The sequence below is a fragment of the Balaenoptera acutorostrata genome, chromosome 12 (genome assembly GCF_949987535.1).
Source record: "Balaenoptera acutorostrata chromosome 12, mBalAcu1.1, whole genome shotgun sequence".
In the NCBI taxonomy this organism is placed as follows: Eukaryota; Metazoa; Chordata; class Mammalia; order Artiodactyla; family Balaenopteridae; genus Balaenoptera; species Balaenoptera acutorostrata.
Window position 1 is genome coordinate 11,296,449 of NC_080075.1, and position 19,979 is coordinate 11,316,427.

The window sequence follows — 19,979 nt, forward strand, 5'->3', positions numbered from 1 at the left end:
CTCTAGTTGTGGCGAGCGGGGGCTACTCTTTGTTGAGGTGCGTGGGCTTCCCATTGCAGTGGCTTCTCTTGTTGCAGAGCACGGGCTCTAGGGGCACAGGCTTCAGTGGTTGTGGCTCGCGGGCTCTAGAGCGCAGGCTTAGTAGTTGTGGTGCACGGGCTTAGTTGCTCCGCAGCATGTGGGATCTTCCCGGACCAGGGCTCAAACCCGTGTCCCCTGTGTTGGCAGGCGGATTCTTAACCTCTGCGCCACCAGGGAAGCCCCTCTTGTCTTTTTGATTATAGCCATTCTAACAGGTACGAGGTGATATCTCATTGTGGTTTTGATTTGTATTTCCCTGATAATTAGTGATGTTGAGCATCTTTTCAAGTACCTTTTGGCCATTTGTATGTCTTCTTTGGAAAAATGTCTATTCAGGTCAACTGCCCATTTAAAAAATTGGATTATTTGGTTTTTGGGTTTTTTTAAACAATTGAGTTGTATGAGTTTCTTATATATTTTGGGTATTAACCTCTTATCACATAGATGGTTTGCAGATATTTTCACCCATTCTGCAAGTTGCCTTTTCATTTTGTTGATTTGTTTCTTTTGCTGTGTGGAAGCTTTTTAGTTTGATGTAGTCCCACTTCTTTATTTTTGCTTTTATTGCTTGTGCTTTTGGTGTCAAATCCAAAAAAATTGTTGTCAAGACATTGTTTTCTTCTAGGAGTTTTATGGTTTCAGGTCTTAATATTTAAGTCTATAATCCATTTCTAGTTAATTTTTGTAAGTGGTGTAAGATAGGGGTCTAATTTCACTCTTCTACATATTTTTTTGAAGAGACTATCCTTTTCCCATTGTGTATTCATGGCTCTCTTGTCAAATATTAGTTGACCATACATGCATAGCTTTATTTCTGGGCTCTTGATTCTGTTCCATTGCTCTGTGTGTCCTATTTTTATGACAGCACCACACTGTTTTGATTACTGTAGCTTTGTAATATAGTTTGAAAGCTCAAAGTGTGATATCTCCAGTTTTGTTTTTTCTCAGCGTTGTTGTGGTTATTTGAGGTCTTTTGTGGTCCCATATGAATTTTAGGACTTTTTTTTCTATTTCTGGGGAAAAAAACCATTTTTGATAGGGTTTGCTTTGAATCTATAGATTGCTTTGGGTAGTGTGGGCATTTTAACAATATTAATTTTTCTGATCCATGAACATAGTATATTGTTTCATTTATTTTTGTCTTCTTCAATTTCTTTCATCTTATAGTTTTCAATGTACAGATCTTTCACTTCCTTGGTTAATTTATTGGTTTTTGATGCAACTCTAAATGAGATTGTTTTCATTTCTTTTTCAGATATTGCACTGTTAGTGTAGAAAAATGCAACTGATTTCTGTATTTTGACTTTGTATCCTACAACTTTACTGAATTCATTTATTAGTTATAATGTTTTTTGGGGGACTCTTTAGGATATTCTATATATAAGATCATATCATCTGCAAATAGAAACTATTTTACTTCTTCTTTTCCAATTTGGATGCCTCTATTTCTTTCTTGCCTAATTGTTCTGGCTAGGACTTCCAGTACTATGTTGAATAAGGATGGCGAGCGTGGGCATCCTTATCTTATTCCTGACCTTAGAGGAAAAGCTTTCAACCTTTCACTGTCAAGTATGATGTTCACTATGGGCTTTAACAACAGTTTCTTGAAGTTCTCTGTGATTAGGGGGTTGACACATCCTGGGGCTTGATGCTACTGGAAACTGTAGAAGTTGGGTGAACAGCAATGAGCCTATTATTCTATTTATTCTGCCCTTCCTCAAGGCCAGTGGGCAGACCATTATGGTCAGCTGGGATCAGGACACTTTTCAAGTTCTTGCTGTGATGAGAGACAGCCTAGGGCCCAGCACTTTGCCTACAACCAACACCCTGATAGCAGGACTAAGAAAAGGAAAACAGCAAAGTTGCCAGGCTGCAAGGGCCTCCATGAGGAACGTGGGACCAAGCTCACAGGTGTATGACATTAGGACACAGCATAATGCAAAGGAGGGAATCACATATGTCCCCACAAAGGGCTTAACACCTCCCAGCCTGGCCTCCCAAGTCAGCCAGTGTTAAGTCCAGCCCATCCCCTCATCAGCTTAGCAGCCTGGCGGTGGGACAGACCACCACCTATTGACCCTAGAATTTCATGTGGCAGCTCTCGGCGACCTGCTACTCTTCCTTTCCTGCTCGCCAACAGCTCAGGCTTTCCGAATAGTCTGTTTTGTTGTGTTTTAACCCCTAGTGTTAATTCACCCCTTACTCACAAGTGTCTCAAAGCCCTCTCCCTGCTGAGCACACAGGAGCACACAGGCTCACGCAGTGGTTGTCTCAACATGATGAGATGGGTGCTGTTTCAGAATTCCAAAAGGTTAGCCAAACATAGAAGCCTCTGAGTGAGAGTGAAATAAAAGTGCTTCATCGGAGCTTCAGATATATAGATTTAAATAAACAATTAAGAAAAAAAAGAAGGCCTGTAAACGTTTGAATTTTTACTGAATAGTTCCTTATATGACATATGCTGCTGCTCGGTGACATAGCGTGCCCTGCACCGTGTGAGCCCTGGGACTTCAAAGCTGACTAAGACACGGACTCTCAGCTGGAGGGATGGGTGGCAGTTAGGGTCGGGGGGATGTGCAGTGAGAGGGGTCTGGAGCAGAGAGAGGGCCGCCCCATTTTCTGTGTCGGGTGGCTCTCGGAAGGAGCGTCCTTGAGCTGAGTCCTGCGTGGTGACCGGCAGAGCACGCCCTTTCACACCATCCCCCGGCAAGGGGAGCAGGACCTCGGAGGCGAGGCATGTGACGTGAGCGAGTGACTGTCAGGCTCAGGCTGAGCCTCGAGACATCGGCATCCCAGTTCCCAGGCTGGAGAGGCTGGCCGGAGGGTGACCGTGGCGGTGACGGCGGGTCCTCACCGCGGGGAGCCTTGTGCGCCCCGAGTGCGGGGTTGAGAACCTTCCACCTTCCCTGCAAGTGATGGGGGTCATGGCCTGAGCACGTTGGTGTCAGGAAGATCGTTCTGGAGTCAGGGTTGAGAGGGTGACTCTTTAGAAGGCCACAGTAACCATCACCCCAGAAGAGTTGGGATCCAGCCTGACCTGGGGCGTGGTGGCAGTGAGCATGAGGGGTGGTCGGTGAGACTTGTGATAGTTTAACGGGGAGAAAGCTGAAGGTGGAGTCAAGAATGCCCCTGGGGCTCCCGTTTGTGGCTGGGGAAGATAGGATGCCATTCGTGGACATGGAAATGCAGAGCCCTGAGGAGTCCAAATTACAGTGGGTTCTGTGCTCTCCGTCCCAATCTCTTGTTCCCTGAGTTCACTCTAGACCCCCACGAGGTGAGTTTTCTGCGTGCTGTACCCTTTGCCTTTCCCTCACCGCCCCAGGAAGGCCTCCTCCAGCTGTCTTGTGTGCCAAGCACCAACTGAGCTGCTGCAGAGATTCAGGAAACAAAGATCTTGAGGGCTAATTTCTTTCACATATTAAATGTACATTATTCTGCCTTATGTCAGCTTTAAGCAGTCACTAAGGGCAGTCAGGCTTCATAACGTCGTAGTCTTCAGCTAAATGCGAAGATCGTGTTATTGAAACAAGATCTTTCTAGCTGACGGTACTCCAAATGCACGCTTTGGTGCCTGTTAAATCTATTTATGGTTTCCTGATTCCCACCCCCACCCCTACCTCTATCCCTCCATCCACTGGAACATTAGAAGGAACTTGTGAAATGAGGACACTGTAAGAAAGGAAGATGGCATCCAACATTTGTTTGTTTACATATCTGTTGTTGAAAATGATCAAGATCGATTTCAGAAGCATGTATTCAAATGTACGCTTACATGACCAAAGAGGTTGTATCATCCAACAATTGTTTTCTCTTCTGAAAGGGTAAGTAATAAGAAGCAGACACTTCATTTGACACGAAAAGGGAAAAGGAGGAGAAATTGGGAAGTAATGTATTCAATTATAGGAGCCTTTTGCCAAGACCTTATTGATTTCACGTTTTGACAATTTCAGTCAAGCTTTAATGGCGAAAAGATTCAGAAACAGGTCAGATCAAACATGTGTGTCCCCCCTGCCCATCCCCACTCCTGGATCTTTTATGTGCCTGACAAAATTAGTCAGGTCTTCGCTAGGAAAGGGCTCTGTCTTTGGGGTCTGTTCATATTGCCAGGCCCCAGACCAGAGCTTGGAGGACAGTGCAGGTGAGAGAAGAGAGAAGAGTCTGCAGAGACCCTGGCAATCCCCCCAAAAGCTGCAGACGCTGTAGCTGCCGTGCAGTGAGAAGGCTGACCTGGAGCCCCACACACCTTGCTGTGTATACTCCTCTCTACTGAATTTCCTCTCGCTATTTCTATGCCCTCTGAATCCAGTTTCATTTCACCCCTTCCCCTGGAATCTACCTCGACTCCCAGCGTCTGTGAGGGAGGGTCCTTCATGTGCCCATTGGCCCTGACCACTGGGCTGGGTGCCAGGCAGGTCGCAGTCCTGCCCTGGTCAGAGCAGCATGGCAAGGGCTCCGATGGATGGATGTGTCCACTTGGCAGGAGGGAGACCAGAGCGGGGAACCTGGGGGAGGGGGAGCTGTCAGTGGGGGAGGGGGAGAGAAGGAGACGTGCACATCTCTGAAGCAGCGGAGGGAGTGCTCTGAGATTGGATGGTTCAGGGTGGAGGGGAGCCTTTGAACGCACGCTTATGGAGAACCTGCTCCCAGCGCCGTAGGGGAGGACGCTTTCTCTGCTGCCGTGGCCCAGGCTGTCTGTGGGGGAGCCCTCTGTGTGAACAGCGAGGGCCGAGGGAAGGGGGCCAGGTCTGCGCTCACACAGCTTTGTTGGCAGCTGGGGACAAGGCACGCCCTGGCAGACCAGATACATCTGTGTTCCAGGTCTAGGGACAGTTACTGGACTTGCCTGGGACTCACCCTAAAACCAGAATGTCTTCACCATCCACGGCCAGCGCTGCGGAGCACGTGGGTGTGTTGGGGAGGTCCCCAATGCTGGGCACCTTCATACTGTCATAGCAGCCATCGTTCTCACGGTGTGTTTCTGTGGGAATCCCAGCCTTGCACCCAGGCGACTCATCTCCCCACACAAGGGCTCTTCCACCCCCTCAGCCCTGCAACGCTGCCACCTGCCACCTTCAGAGGGAAGGGGGGATTCTGGTGCAGTGAGCCTAGTGCAGAGCTAGGGCCCAGCAAGGGTCTCAGGGTGGGGTGGGGTGGTAGAGCCAAGGGCCCTGGGTTCAAACTCTGACCCAGCTCTGAGACGAGCATGAACCTCACGGCTGGCCCCTCCCCTCCAGTCCCCAAAGCCAGGACACAGCCCTCTCTGGGGCATCTTGAGAACATTTACTTAGCCTCATAGGAAACAAGCTGGAACAGTGGACATAAGGGTGGCCTCCTGGGTCCTTTCTCATATATATATATATTTTTATATATACTCATATATATACTTTGCATATATAGTAGGATGTTGGCTGAGATTTATTTAACTGGCTCTCCTGGAATTGTAGCTCAGGTTCAAAGCTTAGGGTAAAGGTATCAAGAATCCCATATTCCCAGTTCAGGAAGCCACCAGTGAGCTGACAGCTGGTGGACCCAACCGCCCTGCTTTCTTTGAGAAGCTAGTGGGAGACAAACTAGCACCTGCCCATTGGTGCAGGAAGAGGGCAGCAGAATTGGGGAGAGGGCAGAGTTCAGGGAGAGAGGCTGCAGGTGGCGGGAAGGGGGTCCTCTGCTCAAAGCCACCCAGAGGGAACCAAGCTTAATCTGGAAACAAACCTGAAGAGAAAAGGGAGAAATAACATGGTGGGCAAACACGTAAGGAAAGAGGGACAGAGGGGTCAGGAGAAAAGACAGCTCAAACGACACAGGAAAAAAAGACAGAAATGCAGACATAGAAATATGATAGGAGAGGGAAAAAATAGAAAAACAAAAACCCAACAAAATAGAAAAAATACAGAAAGGCAGAAAACTCCAGAAACATTAAAAATATAGACAAGGGAAAAGTGGTGAAGTAAGGTTACCAAAAAAGAGAGGAAGGAGTCATTTCGGGAGAGAAATACAGAAAGATGAAAAAAAGATAGATATTAAAAAATACTGGAAGGCAGAAAAATATATGTGGACCACACCCCCCCACACCCCCCCCCCCACACACAAAGACAAGACAGAAAGTCAAACAGGAGGAGAGGCAGGAAGGTGGAGGTGTGGGCTGAGTAGGTGAGGACTGGCCTCCTGGGGATGGCGGCGGAAGCCTCACGCTCGGGCCACACCAAGGGTGCCGTCAGAGAGAGATGCAGACCGGACCCAGGGAGACCCCAGCCTCCCCAGCCAGGGCTGAGTGGGAAGCACACGGGCTACAGAGGGATCTACAGCAAAACAGAGGTGAGGCCAGGTGAGCATGTGCTGGAGGCGGGGTAGGTCTGGCGAAGCCAGGCCACAGGCTCTACCTACTACAGAGAAGGAAAAGAAGAGAAAAAAGAAGGAGAAGAAAAAGACTCTGTAGCCTGGATGATTTGGGGTGCACCATTTCCATTACTTTATGAGGTGGTCATCTGCTGGGCAGGTACAGGGCTTACTCCCTCCTGGACAAGGGCTCACAGGTCTAGGGGTGGGCTGCTGAGGACAGTGGGAGCAGCTGTCCTGAGGGGGAAAAGTGGAAAGTGAGGAAAAAATCATTGTTTGACCTACTTTACTTCGTATAAAATGTTTAAGTAACTGCATATTGTATTGTTCTCCATATTGGATGGGCATAATTTAAGACACGTGGTACCTAAAGTGTGTCGTAGAATCTGATATCCAAGCTCAGCGAATGTGTACGGTTATTGGTCAGGACTGGACTCTTTTTTCCACCTGATTCCACCCTCTATCCACAGTAAGATGAAAAAGAAGAGGGTAGATTTAAGAGTGAGCACCGAAAACAAATTCAAAGGACATAGCAAATGGATCTGGGGCTGAGTACCAAGGGAGGAATGCTTTAAATGCTGCCAAAACAGGAGCCTAGGGGCTCCAATCAAGACGGCGGAGTAGACGGATGTGGAACTCACCTCCGCCCACAAATACATCAAAAATACATCTGCAAATGGAACAATTCTCACAGAACACCTACTGAACACTAGGAGGAGACCTCAAACATCTGAAAGGACAAGAAAGATCTCCACATGGCTGGGTAGGATTGGTTAATAAAAGACATGAACTAATTAAAAAAAAAAAAAAAAAAAAGACGGAAGCCCGAAGAATGCAGAAGGCAGGCGTTGTGAGTCCGCGGCTAAAGCTGGGCCCCTGCTCTTGCTGTCTTTCCCCTCTGCCCTCCTGTTGTGAGTTGAATTGTGTACCCCCCCACTCCAAAAGATATGTTCAGTCCTAACCCCCAGTATCTATAAAAGGGACCTTATTTGGAAATAGGGTCTTTGCAGACATAACCAAGTTAAAATGAGGTCGTAGGGTAGGAAGTATGAGGAAGTAGGGTAGGCCTTACTCCAATATGACTGGTGTCCTTACAGGAAAAGGAGAGACCTAGAGACACACACAGACGAGAATGGTCTGTGAAGATGGAGGCAGATATTAGATATTCAAGTCATTTGTCCACAAGCCAAGGAATGCAAAGGTTGCTGGCAACCACCAGAAGCTAGGAGAGGCAAGGAAGGATTCTCCCCTAGAGACTTTGGGGGGAGCATGGCCCTGCCCATACCTAGATTTTTGGACTTCCAGCCTCTCGAACTGTTGGAGAATAAGTGTCTGTTGTTTTAAGTCATCAAGATGGTGGTGATTTGTCACAGCACCTCTAGGGAACTAATACAACTCCTTAGTGTGGCTTTTAACTGTTCTTACACCCACAAGATAGCTGAGTTCCAAGCAGGAAACTAGAAAAAGGACAAAGAGAAGAAGGCACATGCCAGCTCAGGCTCTCTTTTATCAGGAAAACAGTTTTCACAGAAGCACCACCCAGTAAACCTCTGCCTACTTTCATTGGCCGTGGGGGTCCCATGTCTAACCCTGGTTGCAAAGGAGTCTGGGGAGGTGAGCATTTAAAAAATGTCAGCTTTTTGGGCTTCCCTGGTGGCACAGTGGTTAAGAACCTGCCTGCCAATGCAGGGGACACGGGTTCGAGCCCTGGTCTGGGAAGATCCCACATGCCACGGAGCAACTGGGCCCGTGCAACACAACTACTGAGCCTGCGCTCTACAGCCCGAGAGCCACAACTACTGAGCCTGCGTGCCACAATTACTGAAGGTTGTATGTCTAGAGCCTGTGCTCCGCAAGGAGAAGCCACCGCAATGAGAAGCCTGCACACCGCAACGAAGAGTAGCCCCACTCGCCGCAACTAGAGAAAGACCGTGCTCAGCGATGAAGACCCAACACAGCAAAAAATAAATAAAATAAAATAAATAAACTAAAAAAAAGTCAGCTTTTTACTTTACATATATATAAATATAATTATAAATATATATATTGTAAAATAATATATATAATTTTTATATATTAAAATTCACCAATTTCAAGTGTTTTATCAGTGAGCTTTGACGAATGCATATGGTCCTATAATCACCACCACAATAGAACATTTCCATCACCCCAAAAACATTTCTTTGTGCCCCTTTTCGTCTCATCCCTCCCCCTGACTCTGACTCCTGGAAAACATTGATTTTTCTTTTGCTGTAGGTTTGCCTTTTTTATAATATAATATAAATGGAATAGCATAGTGCATAGTCTCTTATATCTGGTTTCTATCACTTAACAAAATGCTTTTGAGATCCATCCAAGTCGTTGGGTGTTCCTTTTTAATGTGGGGTACTGTTCCTTGGTACAGATGCACTACAATTTGTTTATCCATTAACCAGTTGGTGGATGTGTGGATTGATTCCAGTTTTGCTAGTATGAACAAAGCTTCTATGAACATTCTCGTGCAAGTCTTTGTATGGACATATGTTTTTATTTATCTTTTGTAAATATCTAGGAGTGGAATGGCTGGGTTCATAGTAGGTATATGTTTATAAGAAACTGCCAAACTGCCTTCCAAAGTGGCTGAACCACTTGCATTCCCAACAGCAATAACTTTTAGTTGCCCTGCATCCTCAGTATTTAACATTGCCTGTCTTACTCATTTTAGCCATTCTAGTGGGTGTAGAGTGGTATTTCATTGCGGTCTTGATTTGCATTTCTCAAATCTTTTTCATGTGTTTATTTGCCATTCGTTTGTATTGTTTGGTGAAGTGTCTGTTCAAATTTCTTGCCTGTTTGTTTAACTGGATTTTGTTTTCTTACTATTGAATTGTAAGATGTCTTTATAAATTCTGTATGGAAGCCCTTTATTATATATGTGATTCACAAATATTTTCTCTTAATCCATTACCCATGTTTTCATTTTCTTAACAGTGTCAGAAAGAGCAGAATTTTAATTTTGGTGAAATTCAACCTTTTTGTGTCATGTATCACGAAATCTTCGGCTAACCCAACGTCACTAGAATTTTCTCACATAGTCTCTTCCAGAAGTTTTGTAGATTTATCTCTTTCCTTTAGGTTCATGATCCACTTGGAGTTAACTTTTGTATATGGTGTGAAGTAAGAGTGAGATTCATTTGTTTGTTTGTTTTTGCATGTGGCTATTCAGTTGTTCTAGCACCATTTGGTGAAAAGACTGTTTTTTCCCCATTCAATTACCTTGGTGACTTTGCTGAAAATCAGTTGACCATGCATGTATGGCTCTATTTCTGGACTCTCTACTTTTTTCCATTCATCTACATTTCATCCTTATCCTAATACCATACTGTTGTGTTTACTGTCACATTATATTAAGTGTTGAAATCAGTTAGTGAATCGTCCACCTTTTTTTTTTTCCCCTCAAAATTGTTTTGACTATTCTAAGTCCTCTGTATTTCCATATGTTTTACAATCAGCTTCTCAATTTCTACACAAATATCTGCTGGGATTTTGATTGGCATTGTGTTGAATCTGTAGATCAAGGTGAGAAGAAATGATGTCTTAACAATATGGAGTTCTCTGACCCGCAAGCACTGTATATCTCTCCCTTTATTTAGGTGCTCCTTTTAAATTTCCTTCTGCAACATTTTTTCAGTTTTCATGCACAGATATTGCAAGTAATTTGTAAAAGGTGTCCGTAAGTATTTCATATGTTTGATGTTACTGCAACAGCATTGAAATTTCAAGTTCCCATTGTTCATTTCTAGAATTCAGAAATACAATTGACTTTTGTATATCAGAGTCTAGTATTTCGTGATTTTGCTTAATTGGCTTATTAGTCCTGGTAGCTTTATTATATAGTCCTTAGGATTTTCTACATAAAACATCACGTCTTTTTGTATGAAGACTGTCTTACTTACTCATTTCCAAATTCTAGGCCTTTAATTTCTTTTTTTTTTTGTTTTTTAATTAATTAATTTATTTATTTATTTATTTTTGGCTGCGTTGGGTCTTCGTTTCTGTGCAAGGGCTCTCTCCAGTTGTGGCAAGCGGGGGCCACTCTTCATTGCGGCGCGCGGGCCTCCCACTATCACGGCCCCTCTTGTTGCGGAGCACAGGTTCCAGACGCGCAGGCTCAGTAGTTGTGGCTCACGGGCCTAGTTGCTCCGCGGCACGTGGGATCCTCCCAGACCAGGGCTCGAACCCATGTCCCCTGCATTAGCAGGGGGATTCTCAACCACTGCGCCACCAGGGAAGCCCTAGGCCTTTAATTTCTTTTTCTTGCTTTATTGCTGTGGCCAGGACCTGTAGTACAATGTTGAATAGAAGTGGAGATAATGGACAGCCTCATCTTCTTCCTGATCTTAGGGGGAAAGCACTCAGTCTTTGACTATTAAATATGACGTTAGCTGAGGCTTTTTTGTAGATCCTCTGTAGGGAGGTAAGTGTTTTTAACTGGGTATATTGCTACCCAAAGCTATTTGGGGTGTTTCTAGGAAAGAAAAAGGGGGAATGGATATGGGCATCCACCAAAGATGAGGCATCAGGGGTTTCTTTATGAGTTCAGCTCTGTCTTAGCTGTATGATGACTTATTAGGAAACAAGCATTTATGTCCTTTAAAGGCTTTAAGTGTGGGGTGTGGTTCACATCAAACCTGACCAGGTGTGACAATACATCTTTATAAACTGTGTATTTGGGAAGGACAGGTGTTGGTCAGGGAACTAACTCCCCATGAGTCCATTGGGAGGCAGTGTACCCTGTGATTAGGAACGTGGGCTCAGAAAGCTGGGTACCCAGTCCAAACCCAGCTCTGCAGCCTTGGGCAAGTTCCTCAACCTTTCTGTGTCACAGTTTTCCACCTACAAAATGAAGGTAATAAAAGATATCAATAATGCTTACTTGCAGGGCTTCTGAAAGCTAAATGAGCAAATGCAATTAAAGGGCTTAAAACATGCCTGTTACCTGGTGCATTTTAAGAAGGGTTTGTTTTGTATACGGCTAATATACGCACAAGTTTTCAGGAGCAGCTCTACCACTTGAAGTAAACAACCACCATGTCATTTTTAAAATCCTTTCTCCTGAAACCTCATGTTAAGATTTTGTAACGTTGGAGGGCTAGATATTTGATTTCTGTTGTTTTACAATGTTTTTGTGCAATAAGTAAATTTAAACTTTCTGTGCATTGCAAAGGCAATTGTCAGCGGGGTTACAATTGCGGACAGTGACACTCTGTAGTTAGCACTGAGTCTACACTTGGAGGCTGAACCAGAGTTTGATCTTCTGGTCTGCTCGCTTTGACCACTTGATCACGGGATAGAGTGTGCCCCACACACCTCTCAAAGGCCACCCTGCCTAGGCATGTGGACCACTGTGCAGCCCTCAGTTGGCTTCAGCCTATTACTTCCTGCCAATCAACTAACTCAAGGGACCAGAGGTTTCTCAGTCAGTTGCTTTCCTGGGCATCTGCCCTCGTAAAGCTGCCTTCCTGTCGACACATTCCAAGTCCTGGGTGCTGTTTTTCAGTGGGGGGTGAGTCGTGCCAGGCTTTCTATCTGGGAAGTGGCCCATGCCAGGGGCCACTTGCCAGCAAGGATGAGGTTACACTGAGCCTTCTCGAGTGGGTCCTGCAGCAGCACAGTGATGTTGACATGTAAGGAAAAGCACCCAGGAGCTGGCTGGCAGGCCTTCAAGGGGCCTTTCCCCTTAACTTGAACTTGCTTTTTACTTCTGCCTCATCCTGTTGGAGGGATTAAGCCACAGCCAGTTTTGCAAAAGTCCCTCTGCAAGCTTTTCCCATGTGATGTCCCTTCTTCAAGCGGGGTTCCATGTGGTCCGGCCAGTTTTCTGTCCCTGCTTTTCTCTTGATCAGTCCCGTGAAAACTTACTTTACACATTGACTTTTAAAAAAATCTAAAAGTGTCCGCAGTTCTACCTGGACACGTCCACATTATAGTTGATCCTTCCTCTCTCCTTCCCATGCAGTGGTGGAGAGCAGCTGATCCATGTTTAGGAGAGCCTGTCCACTGGGCTTCAGCATGGATTTCCTGGCATTTTCCTCTGCAGTGTGATGGGAGAGTTTCAGGACCATGAGTGTGTCTGGCCAGCTATTGTCCTCGCCTCTGCCAGCGATGTTCTGTGGGCTGTTCCTTTAAGAATCGCCTATCTCCACTGTGTCTTTTCAGTTGTAATTGTGACACCAATGCAGGGAACAAGACAGACATTATCCTCTCCCTCCACTGTCATGAGATGCCCCAGTTTTAGATGGGGACCCCGAGGCGCATGTGACATGGTCCTCTGAGCTGTGGCTGCCGCCCCAGGTAACCATGCTAAATTATACATGGGTAGAGGCTTTCTGTGCAGCCAGTTTTTCCACTGGAGCACAAAGCTCTCTGTTACAGGAGGATTTTTACAAAGGAGTCCGTCCTCCAGGCCCTGGAAGAACTGGGGAGCTGGGGAAGGCAGGTGACCTTCCAACCAGAGGACTCGGGGTATGAGTTGGAAGCAAATGGGAAGCAGATACAGAGAGTCTAACTTTCTACTTGAGTGTTATTTCTTTGAGCAGAGAGAATTGCTGAAAGTTTAAATACCAAGCCGTTCAGTTTGCTTCGAGGGGGAGGGTGCTGTCCCCCACCCTAGGCAGGGAGGCCTTTGAGAGGTGTATGGGGCACATTCCATCCCATGATCAAGTGGTCAAAGCGAGCAGACCAGAAGATCAAACTCTGGTTCAGCCTCCAAGTGTGGACTCAGTGCTAACTGCAGAGTGTCACTGCCCTTCTCCATGGGGGAAAACAAAGGCAAGAAGAAACAAAAAAAAGTCAGAGTGCCAAATTTCACACTCTGCTCTGGTCAGATAAGAATCTGCCTTCCTGAAATGACTGTAACTGCCAGCTTTGTGATTCGGCACCTTTTTCTCTTTTCTGTGTATTTTCTTCATTCTTATTTTATTCCAGTTATATTTCTTCACTTCCCTCTGATTAAAAAACAAAATAAAGCAAACAACTTGCTTCATTAGAGTCACTGAAAGACCATCTTACACAGAGTAGGGCTGAAAAAAGCTACTCGTTAGATGAATAAATGACATAAATGTCCTGTGAGTCTAATTTCCATCTTGAGGCTCATTCCTCACACATGTCAAATACGGCCACTACCAAATGCCAATGCTGCAGATGTGACAGGCATTCAAGAAACAATTTGATGAGAATTTGTAAGATCTACTCTCTTAGCAACTTTCAAATATACAAGCAGTTATATTATTAACTATAGTCCCTGTGCTTTCATCACAAGAAAAAAGAATGTTTGTAACTATGGTGAACGGATGTGAACTAGACTTGTGGTGGTGATCATTTCACAATATACACAAATATTGAATCATTTTGTTGTACACCTGAAACTAACATATTGCTATTGTCAGTTATATCTAAATTAAAAAAAAATACATTTTTAATGGCTCAGAAGTGAAATAATTTGTCCAAACCACAAAGGTGGATAGTAATGGGGCTATAGCTTCAACTTTTATCTCTCAAGCCCCAAAGTCCATGGTCTTTCAATTACAAGATTCCTCTAAGAATTTGTACATACATTTCTATAATGAAAATCAAAAGGAATGTTGTTATGGACTGAACGACTGTGTCCCCTCACCCCGAAGTTCATGTGTTGAAGCCCTCATTCCCAATGTGATCGCATTTGGAGACGGGGCCTTTGAGAGGTCATTAGGTTAGATTAGGTCATGAGGGTGGGAACTTCATGATGGGATGAGTTTCCTTATAAAAAGAGAAAGAGACCACTCTCTCTCTGCCATGTGAAAATAGAAAAAAGGCCGCCTTCTGCAAGCCAGGAAGAGTCTCACCAGAACCTGACCACGCTGGCACCCTGATATTGGACTTCCAGCCTCCAGAACTGTCAGGAAATGAATTTCAAGCAAAAGCTTTCAAGCAGAATTTTAAGAAAAAAGAAAAAAACAAAAGAAGAGAAAAAAGAAAAGAAAGAATTTGAAAACATGTGGCAGTACCTGAGTACAATGGGGGGAGGGGGAAGGGAAGGTGGGTCGGTTTTGTTGCAGATTAGATTTAACCCAATCCAAAAATGGGCAGAAGACCTAAATAGACATTTCTCCAAAGAAGGTATACAGATTGCCAACAAACACGTGAAAGAATGCTCAACATCATTACTCATTAGAGAAATGCAAATCAAAACTACAATGAGATATCATCTCACACCGGTCAGAATGGCCATCATCAAAAAATCTACAAACAATAAATGCTGGAGAGGGTGTGGAGAAAAGGGAACCCTCATACACTGTTGGTGGGAATGTAGATTGATACAGCCACTATGGAGAACATTATGGAGGTTCCTTAAAAAACTAAAAATAGAACTACCATACGACCCAGCAATCCCACTACTGGGCATATACCCTGAGAAAACCATAATTCAAAAAGAGTCATGCACCACAATGTTCATTGCAGCTCTATTTACAATAGCCAGGACATGAAAGCAACCAAAGTGTCCATCAACAGATGAATGGATAAAGAAGATGTGGCACATATACACAATGGAATATTACTCAGCCATAAAAAGGAACAAAACTGAGTTATTTGTAGTGAGGTGGATGGACCTAGAGTCTGTCATACAGAGTGAAGTAAGTCAGAAAGAGAAAAACAAATACTGTATGCTAACACATATATATGGAATCAAAAAAAAAAAAAGGTCATGAAGAACCTAGGGGCAAGACGGGAATAAAGACGCAGACCTACTAGAAAATGGACTTGAGGACATGGGGAGGGGGAAGGGTAAGCTGGGACAAAGTGAGAGAGTGGTAGTGTCTATATGGACATATAGACACTACCAAATGTAAAACAGATAGCTAGTGGGAAGCAGTCACATAGCACAGGGAGATCAGCTCTGTGCTTTGTGGCCATCTAGAAGGGTGGGATAGGGAGGGTGGGAGGGAGGGAGACGCAAGAGGGAAGAGATATGGGGATATATGTATATGTATAACTGATTCACTTTGTTTTAAAGCAGAAACTAACACAACATGGTAAAGCAATTATACTCCAATAAAAACGTTAAAAAAAAGAAAAAAGAATTTGAAAACATGTGGCAGTACCTGAGTACAGTGGGGGGAGGGGGAAGGGAAGGTGGGTCGGTTTTGTTGCAGATTAGATTTAAGTAGTTCGTTCTGGTATTTAGAGTTCTCCAGGCATGGAGTGACCTGATTAAAAACCGTCTCACGTTCTGTGTCCCTCACCTTCAAATTGTTTTCTTTGATGCCTGTCAGAGCTCAAGAATTGGCAACTGGTGGTGGCCATGCTTGGTATGTGTGAGGAATTAATAGAAACACATAAACTGGACTCACAGTATGTTTATGGCATTTCTCCATCTAACGAATAGCTTTTGGGGGTGACAGAGGCTAGCCTACAGTAGGTCTTGCCTGCAACATACCCCTGCTTACTGGTTGTACTGAAATGTGCATTATCTGCCATCTGCCTTGCTAGGAAGTTCGATTCTCTCAGAATATCATCAGCGGTTATTTTTCTTCTGTCAATTTGGCAGGTGACGACCGAGAAGGAGGACTTTTCCAGTGCCTGGAACTCGTGTCTTCACCACGTCACCTGCCTGTCTCTGCCACACATTCACAGAGGTCAGTGGGCTCTTGTCAGATATTCGGGATTGAGTGACTTCTGGGTTATCTGGAACTCTGACTCTTCAGAGAAAGGACAGTCCCCACTCTGGTCTGAGCCCTTGTGTTGAATTTAGGGTCCCCAGATAACTCCCAACGTGCTAGGAACACTGACCAAATGACACCCACAAAACCTAATGTTAAACTCGCCAGGAGCCAGCTGGCTAAATGTTGGCCCCTCAGCAGTGGCCCTCTGCCCAGTGGTGACTCTCATTCCCAAATAAACAAATGGGACGGGGGTAGGTAAAGTGAGGGTGTTTTAATGGGATCACTGCCTGAAGAAGTTCAAGTACCGAAACTACTCAAACCTAACCCCCAAATTAGCAAGGACTAGTACCACCTTTTAAAGCTGTGGGTTCTCGACCAGAGGGGATCGCGCCCTCCAGGGGACGTTCGGTGACAGTTAGAGATATTTTTGGTTGTTGCATCTGAGCAGGGGTTGCTACTGGGTAGGCGCCGAGGACACCACACCAGACAGCACCCTCCCCCTCGAAGCAAAGAGCACTCCAGTCCAAAGCGTCAGCGTGCTGAGGGTGTGGAAGTGTGAATGTTCATTTTGCCCTCAAAACACCAAAATCACGTAAAGTAAGATGAAACACTGAAAACAGAGAGAGATCCGTGAAGATATGGCAAATTATTCTTGAGATTATTGTTTAACCTCAAGAGCCATTTGTTTATTCATCCCTATGCCCTCCTCCATGGAGGGAAAGTGTGCTAAGAGGAAGGCGCTCTCTGCGTTGTTTGCTGTGTGGAGTTTTCCATCACACCAGGGGCACTGCTGGCTCCCCGAAGGCAGGACTAGGTTTTGGTCACCACCTCAGCTCTGGGGCCAGGCTGCCGGTCCTAGCGCATCCCTGGCTGCTGTCTCAGGGCTGGAATTCCATGATGGGCTCTGCTAAGAGCCAAGACATCAATCCAGGAGTGCCTGCCTCCTGCCCAGCCCCCCAGCTGGGCACCCTCCCTCAGTAACCAGGCAGCTCAGGAGGAGCAAAGTGCCACGTTATTAATGGCTGTGGGCGTGCCCAGGACCCTCGCTCAGAGCCGACAAGAGCTGGATTGGAGTGAGTAGTTTCGGTATAGACGGAGCCAGGCCTCTCCCCTCCCTCTGAGTGCGGTCCAGTGCTTGGGACCCTGGTGAGCCTCATGGCACAGGGCTCAAGAGCAAGGACGGGAACGAGAATGCTCAGGTGAGTGTGCACGTGCTCAGGTGAACTTCCCAGGAGCACGGGCTCTTCACGGGGTCCGGGAGGCCGCCAGGAGCGCCACCGCCAGGGCCGACCGCTAAACACAGTGACCACACCCTGTGATAACGATGGCCCTGCCGACACCCCAGACTCTGATTTCTACCTTCTGCTCCCTGGGGCAGAGGAAGGAGGAGGAAGGAGAGGGTCCGAGAAGGTAAAGGAAAGGGCAAAACGTTCCCTCCCCTGTGGGTCAGTAAGGTACAGGATTGGGTTCCCCGGTTTGCAGATTCAGGAATTTTAATCTGCCGGTACACCCGCCGTATATGAGGCTCCGGGGAATTGACGCTCCTTAATCAAACTCAAAAGGGACAGATACAGAAACCAGAATGCCAGTTCATCCATCACAACCCCAGACCCAACTGCTGAGTCCCCGCGTGAGCTCCATCCTCTCTGTGGGGACATCTCCACGTGGGATTCAGTTATCATCAGGAGGTGCCGGGGCTGGACCATCCGGACAGCTCTTCAGGGCGAGGGAGCGGGATCTGAGCTCCACGCTGACCTGCCTGCCGCGGATTCCGGAACCCCTGGGGGCTTGCTTCCTGGACTGTCTTGGTGCTCTCAGCACCTACCTCACCCCTAGGAAATTTAGGTAAACCACCCCTCTTCTGTCAGTGGGTTATTTTTCCAGATTTGTTGGTCAGGCTGAAACTTATCCGGGATATGAAGTAATGCTCAAGACACCCTTATGGAAGGCGAGTATGCCCCAGGCCTTCTCCTCCACTTTGTGTACCTTTACGGCTCAGTTCTCCTGGGTGCTGTGGCCCTAGCACCTGGGCTCCTCCCTCCGGGATCCCGTGCACTCACCAGATCTTGCCCTTCCTGGGACACAAGGATGAACCCTGTGGACTCCAGGTCTCACCTTCATTTACAAAATGTAGATAATGTGATATTTACCTCGGGGGGGCCATTGAGAAGATACTTGAATGCCCTTACCTTAGCACCTGACCCATGGTTAGTGTTCAATAAGACTTTTTTTTATTACTGTTAATTACTAATCTACAAAAACGTTAGTGTCCATAACCAAAGTGGAACATTTAGATCCTTTTTCTTAAGAGGAAGAAACAGAGAAAGATTAAACGGGTTAGGTTCCAATGTATGAAGTCTTAACACCAGGAAGAAATGTCAAGGACTTGATGTTGCCACAGCGCCAAAGAAATCCAGATTGATTCTGAATCTTTTATTGGTTAATAACCGTGGTAAGCAAGAGTGATGATTTTTAGGAAATTGGCCTCCAGTTCCATGACAGATGAAGAGGATTTGGCCGTAGAAAGTGACAGAAGAAAAATCATAAGAATAACAAGAAAAATAATAGGACTCAATGACAGTATCTAGAAATCCTAGGAATGTTTTGAAATAGAGAAATCCATCCATAATGAGGACGTCTGTAAGGATACAGAATGGGTTCTAATGGTAGGAATGTCCTCAACACACTACCCGGGAAAAATTTAGTCAGCCTGTCATTACGTTCAAATAGCACACACCACCACCACCACCCCCCGCCCCTGCCCTGGGAAGAGGTCTCCAGGGGCCGGGAGAGGAGGTAGAAGGAGCCCATCTGTCTTCATTGACTGGACCCAGATGTTGCCTTTGGAGACTTTTGAAGGAACCACACAAAGCGGGAAGGGAAGGATCAGACTGCGAAAGCACAGACCTGAGCGTCACCCCAGATGAAAATGAACTCCACATCTAGCCATTTTTATAAGGAACAAACGGAAAAAAAGCCTTCTGGCATCAGTTTCCATTTGTCACCTGAAGACTCAGGAAAACCACGTTGGAAATAAAAATGTTAAGCAGTCTCTAGTGGTTTCTAAAGTGGGATGTAACCATTACGATGATAAATGATTACTTTTCTCTGATACACATTTTTATCTTGCCCTAGAAATAGCAGTGCTGAAGCATGGTACTGTCTGAACCCCTAAGGGTGTACCAATTCCTAACCCAAAAGAGAGACACTAAGCACTTTTATTAAATAAATTACATCCGGCATTCTCCAGCTCTATGCAGAATTATCTCTTCGTTTTCTTTCTCAAAGCTTGTGAGTAGCTCTCATTATGCTTCAAGAAGTCCCTTTTCTGGTTCTTAATGAAGTGACTAAGAGTTTAGAATGTTTGCATTAAGTGCAGCTTGTAACTATAATTAGAATATATAAGTAGTGTGGATTTCTGCCTATCGGAGGATTAATTTTAGACTCGTCTCAAGGATGTATTTGCTTCCAAACAAGACGTCCTTTGTTAATAAAAATGTGATCACATGCATTATTAAAGCGTTATTTCTGCATTTTATCCGTGAGTCCTTTTTCCAGTATTCATGGGATCAGCATTTTCCTCCCCATTGTTAATGTGGCTATTCTTTATGCAAATTACATTCACCTTGATTTAGCTTTAGCTTTGGCGTTCATCTTCCAGGAAATTACGGGAATACACTTATCACCTCCTTGAATGCACATTGCTTTATATGCAAGCGCAGAAAAATAAAATGCCACAACTTCATCCCAAAGTCCAGTGTGAGTTTAGGAACTTGTCATCCCCTTACACTTAACTACAGAAGTCCCTCCAAACCCTGAGTCCTCCCAGCTTGAAGGGCAAACATGACCTCTGGGGTGGAACTAAAAGTCAAAAGTCAGCAC

At 45.5% G+C, this 19,979-nt stretch overlaps 1 protein-coding gene across 1 annotated transcript in view; it reads left to right on the plus strand.

Annotated features, from left to right (window-relative positions):
- Nucleotides 1–19,979, plus strand: part of ACOXL (acyl-CoA oxidase like) — a 360,904-nt gene that overhangs the window by 269,442 nt on the left and 71,483 nt on the right. The window contains 1 exon segment of the mRNA XM_057558364.1: nucleotides 15,983–16,070. Within this exon segment, the coding sequence (XP_057414347.1) occupies nucleotides 15,983–16,070 (88 nt within the window).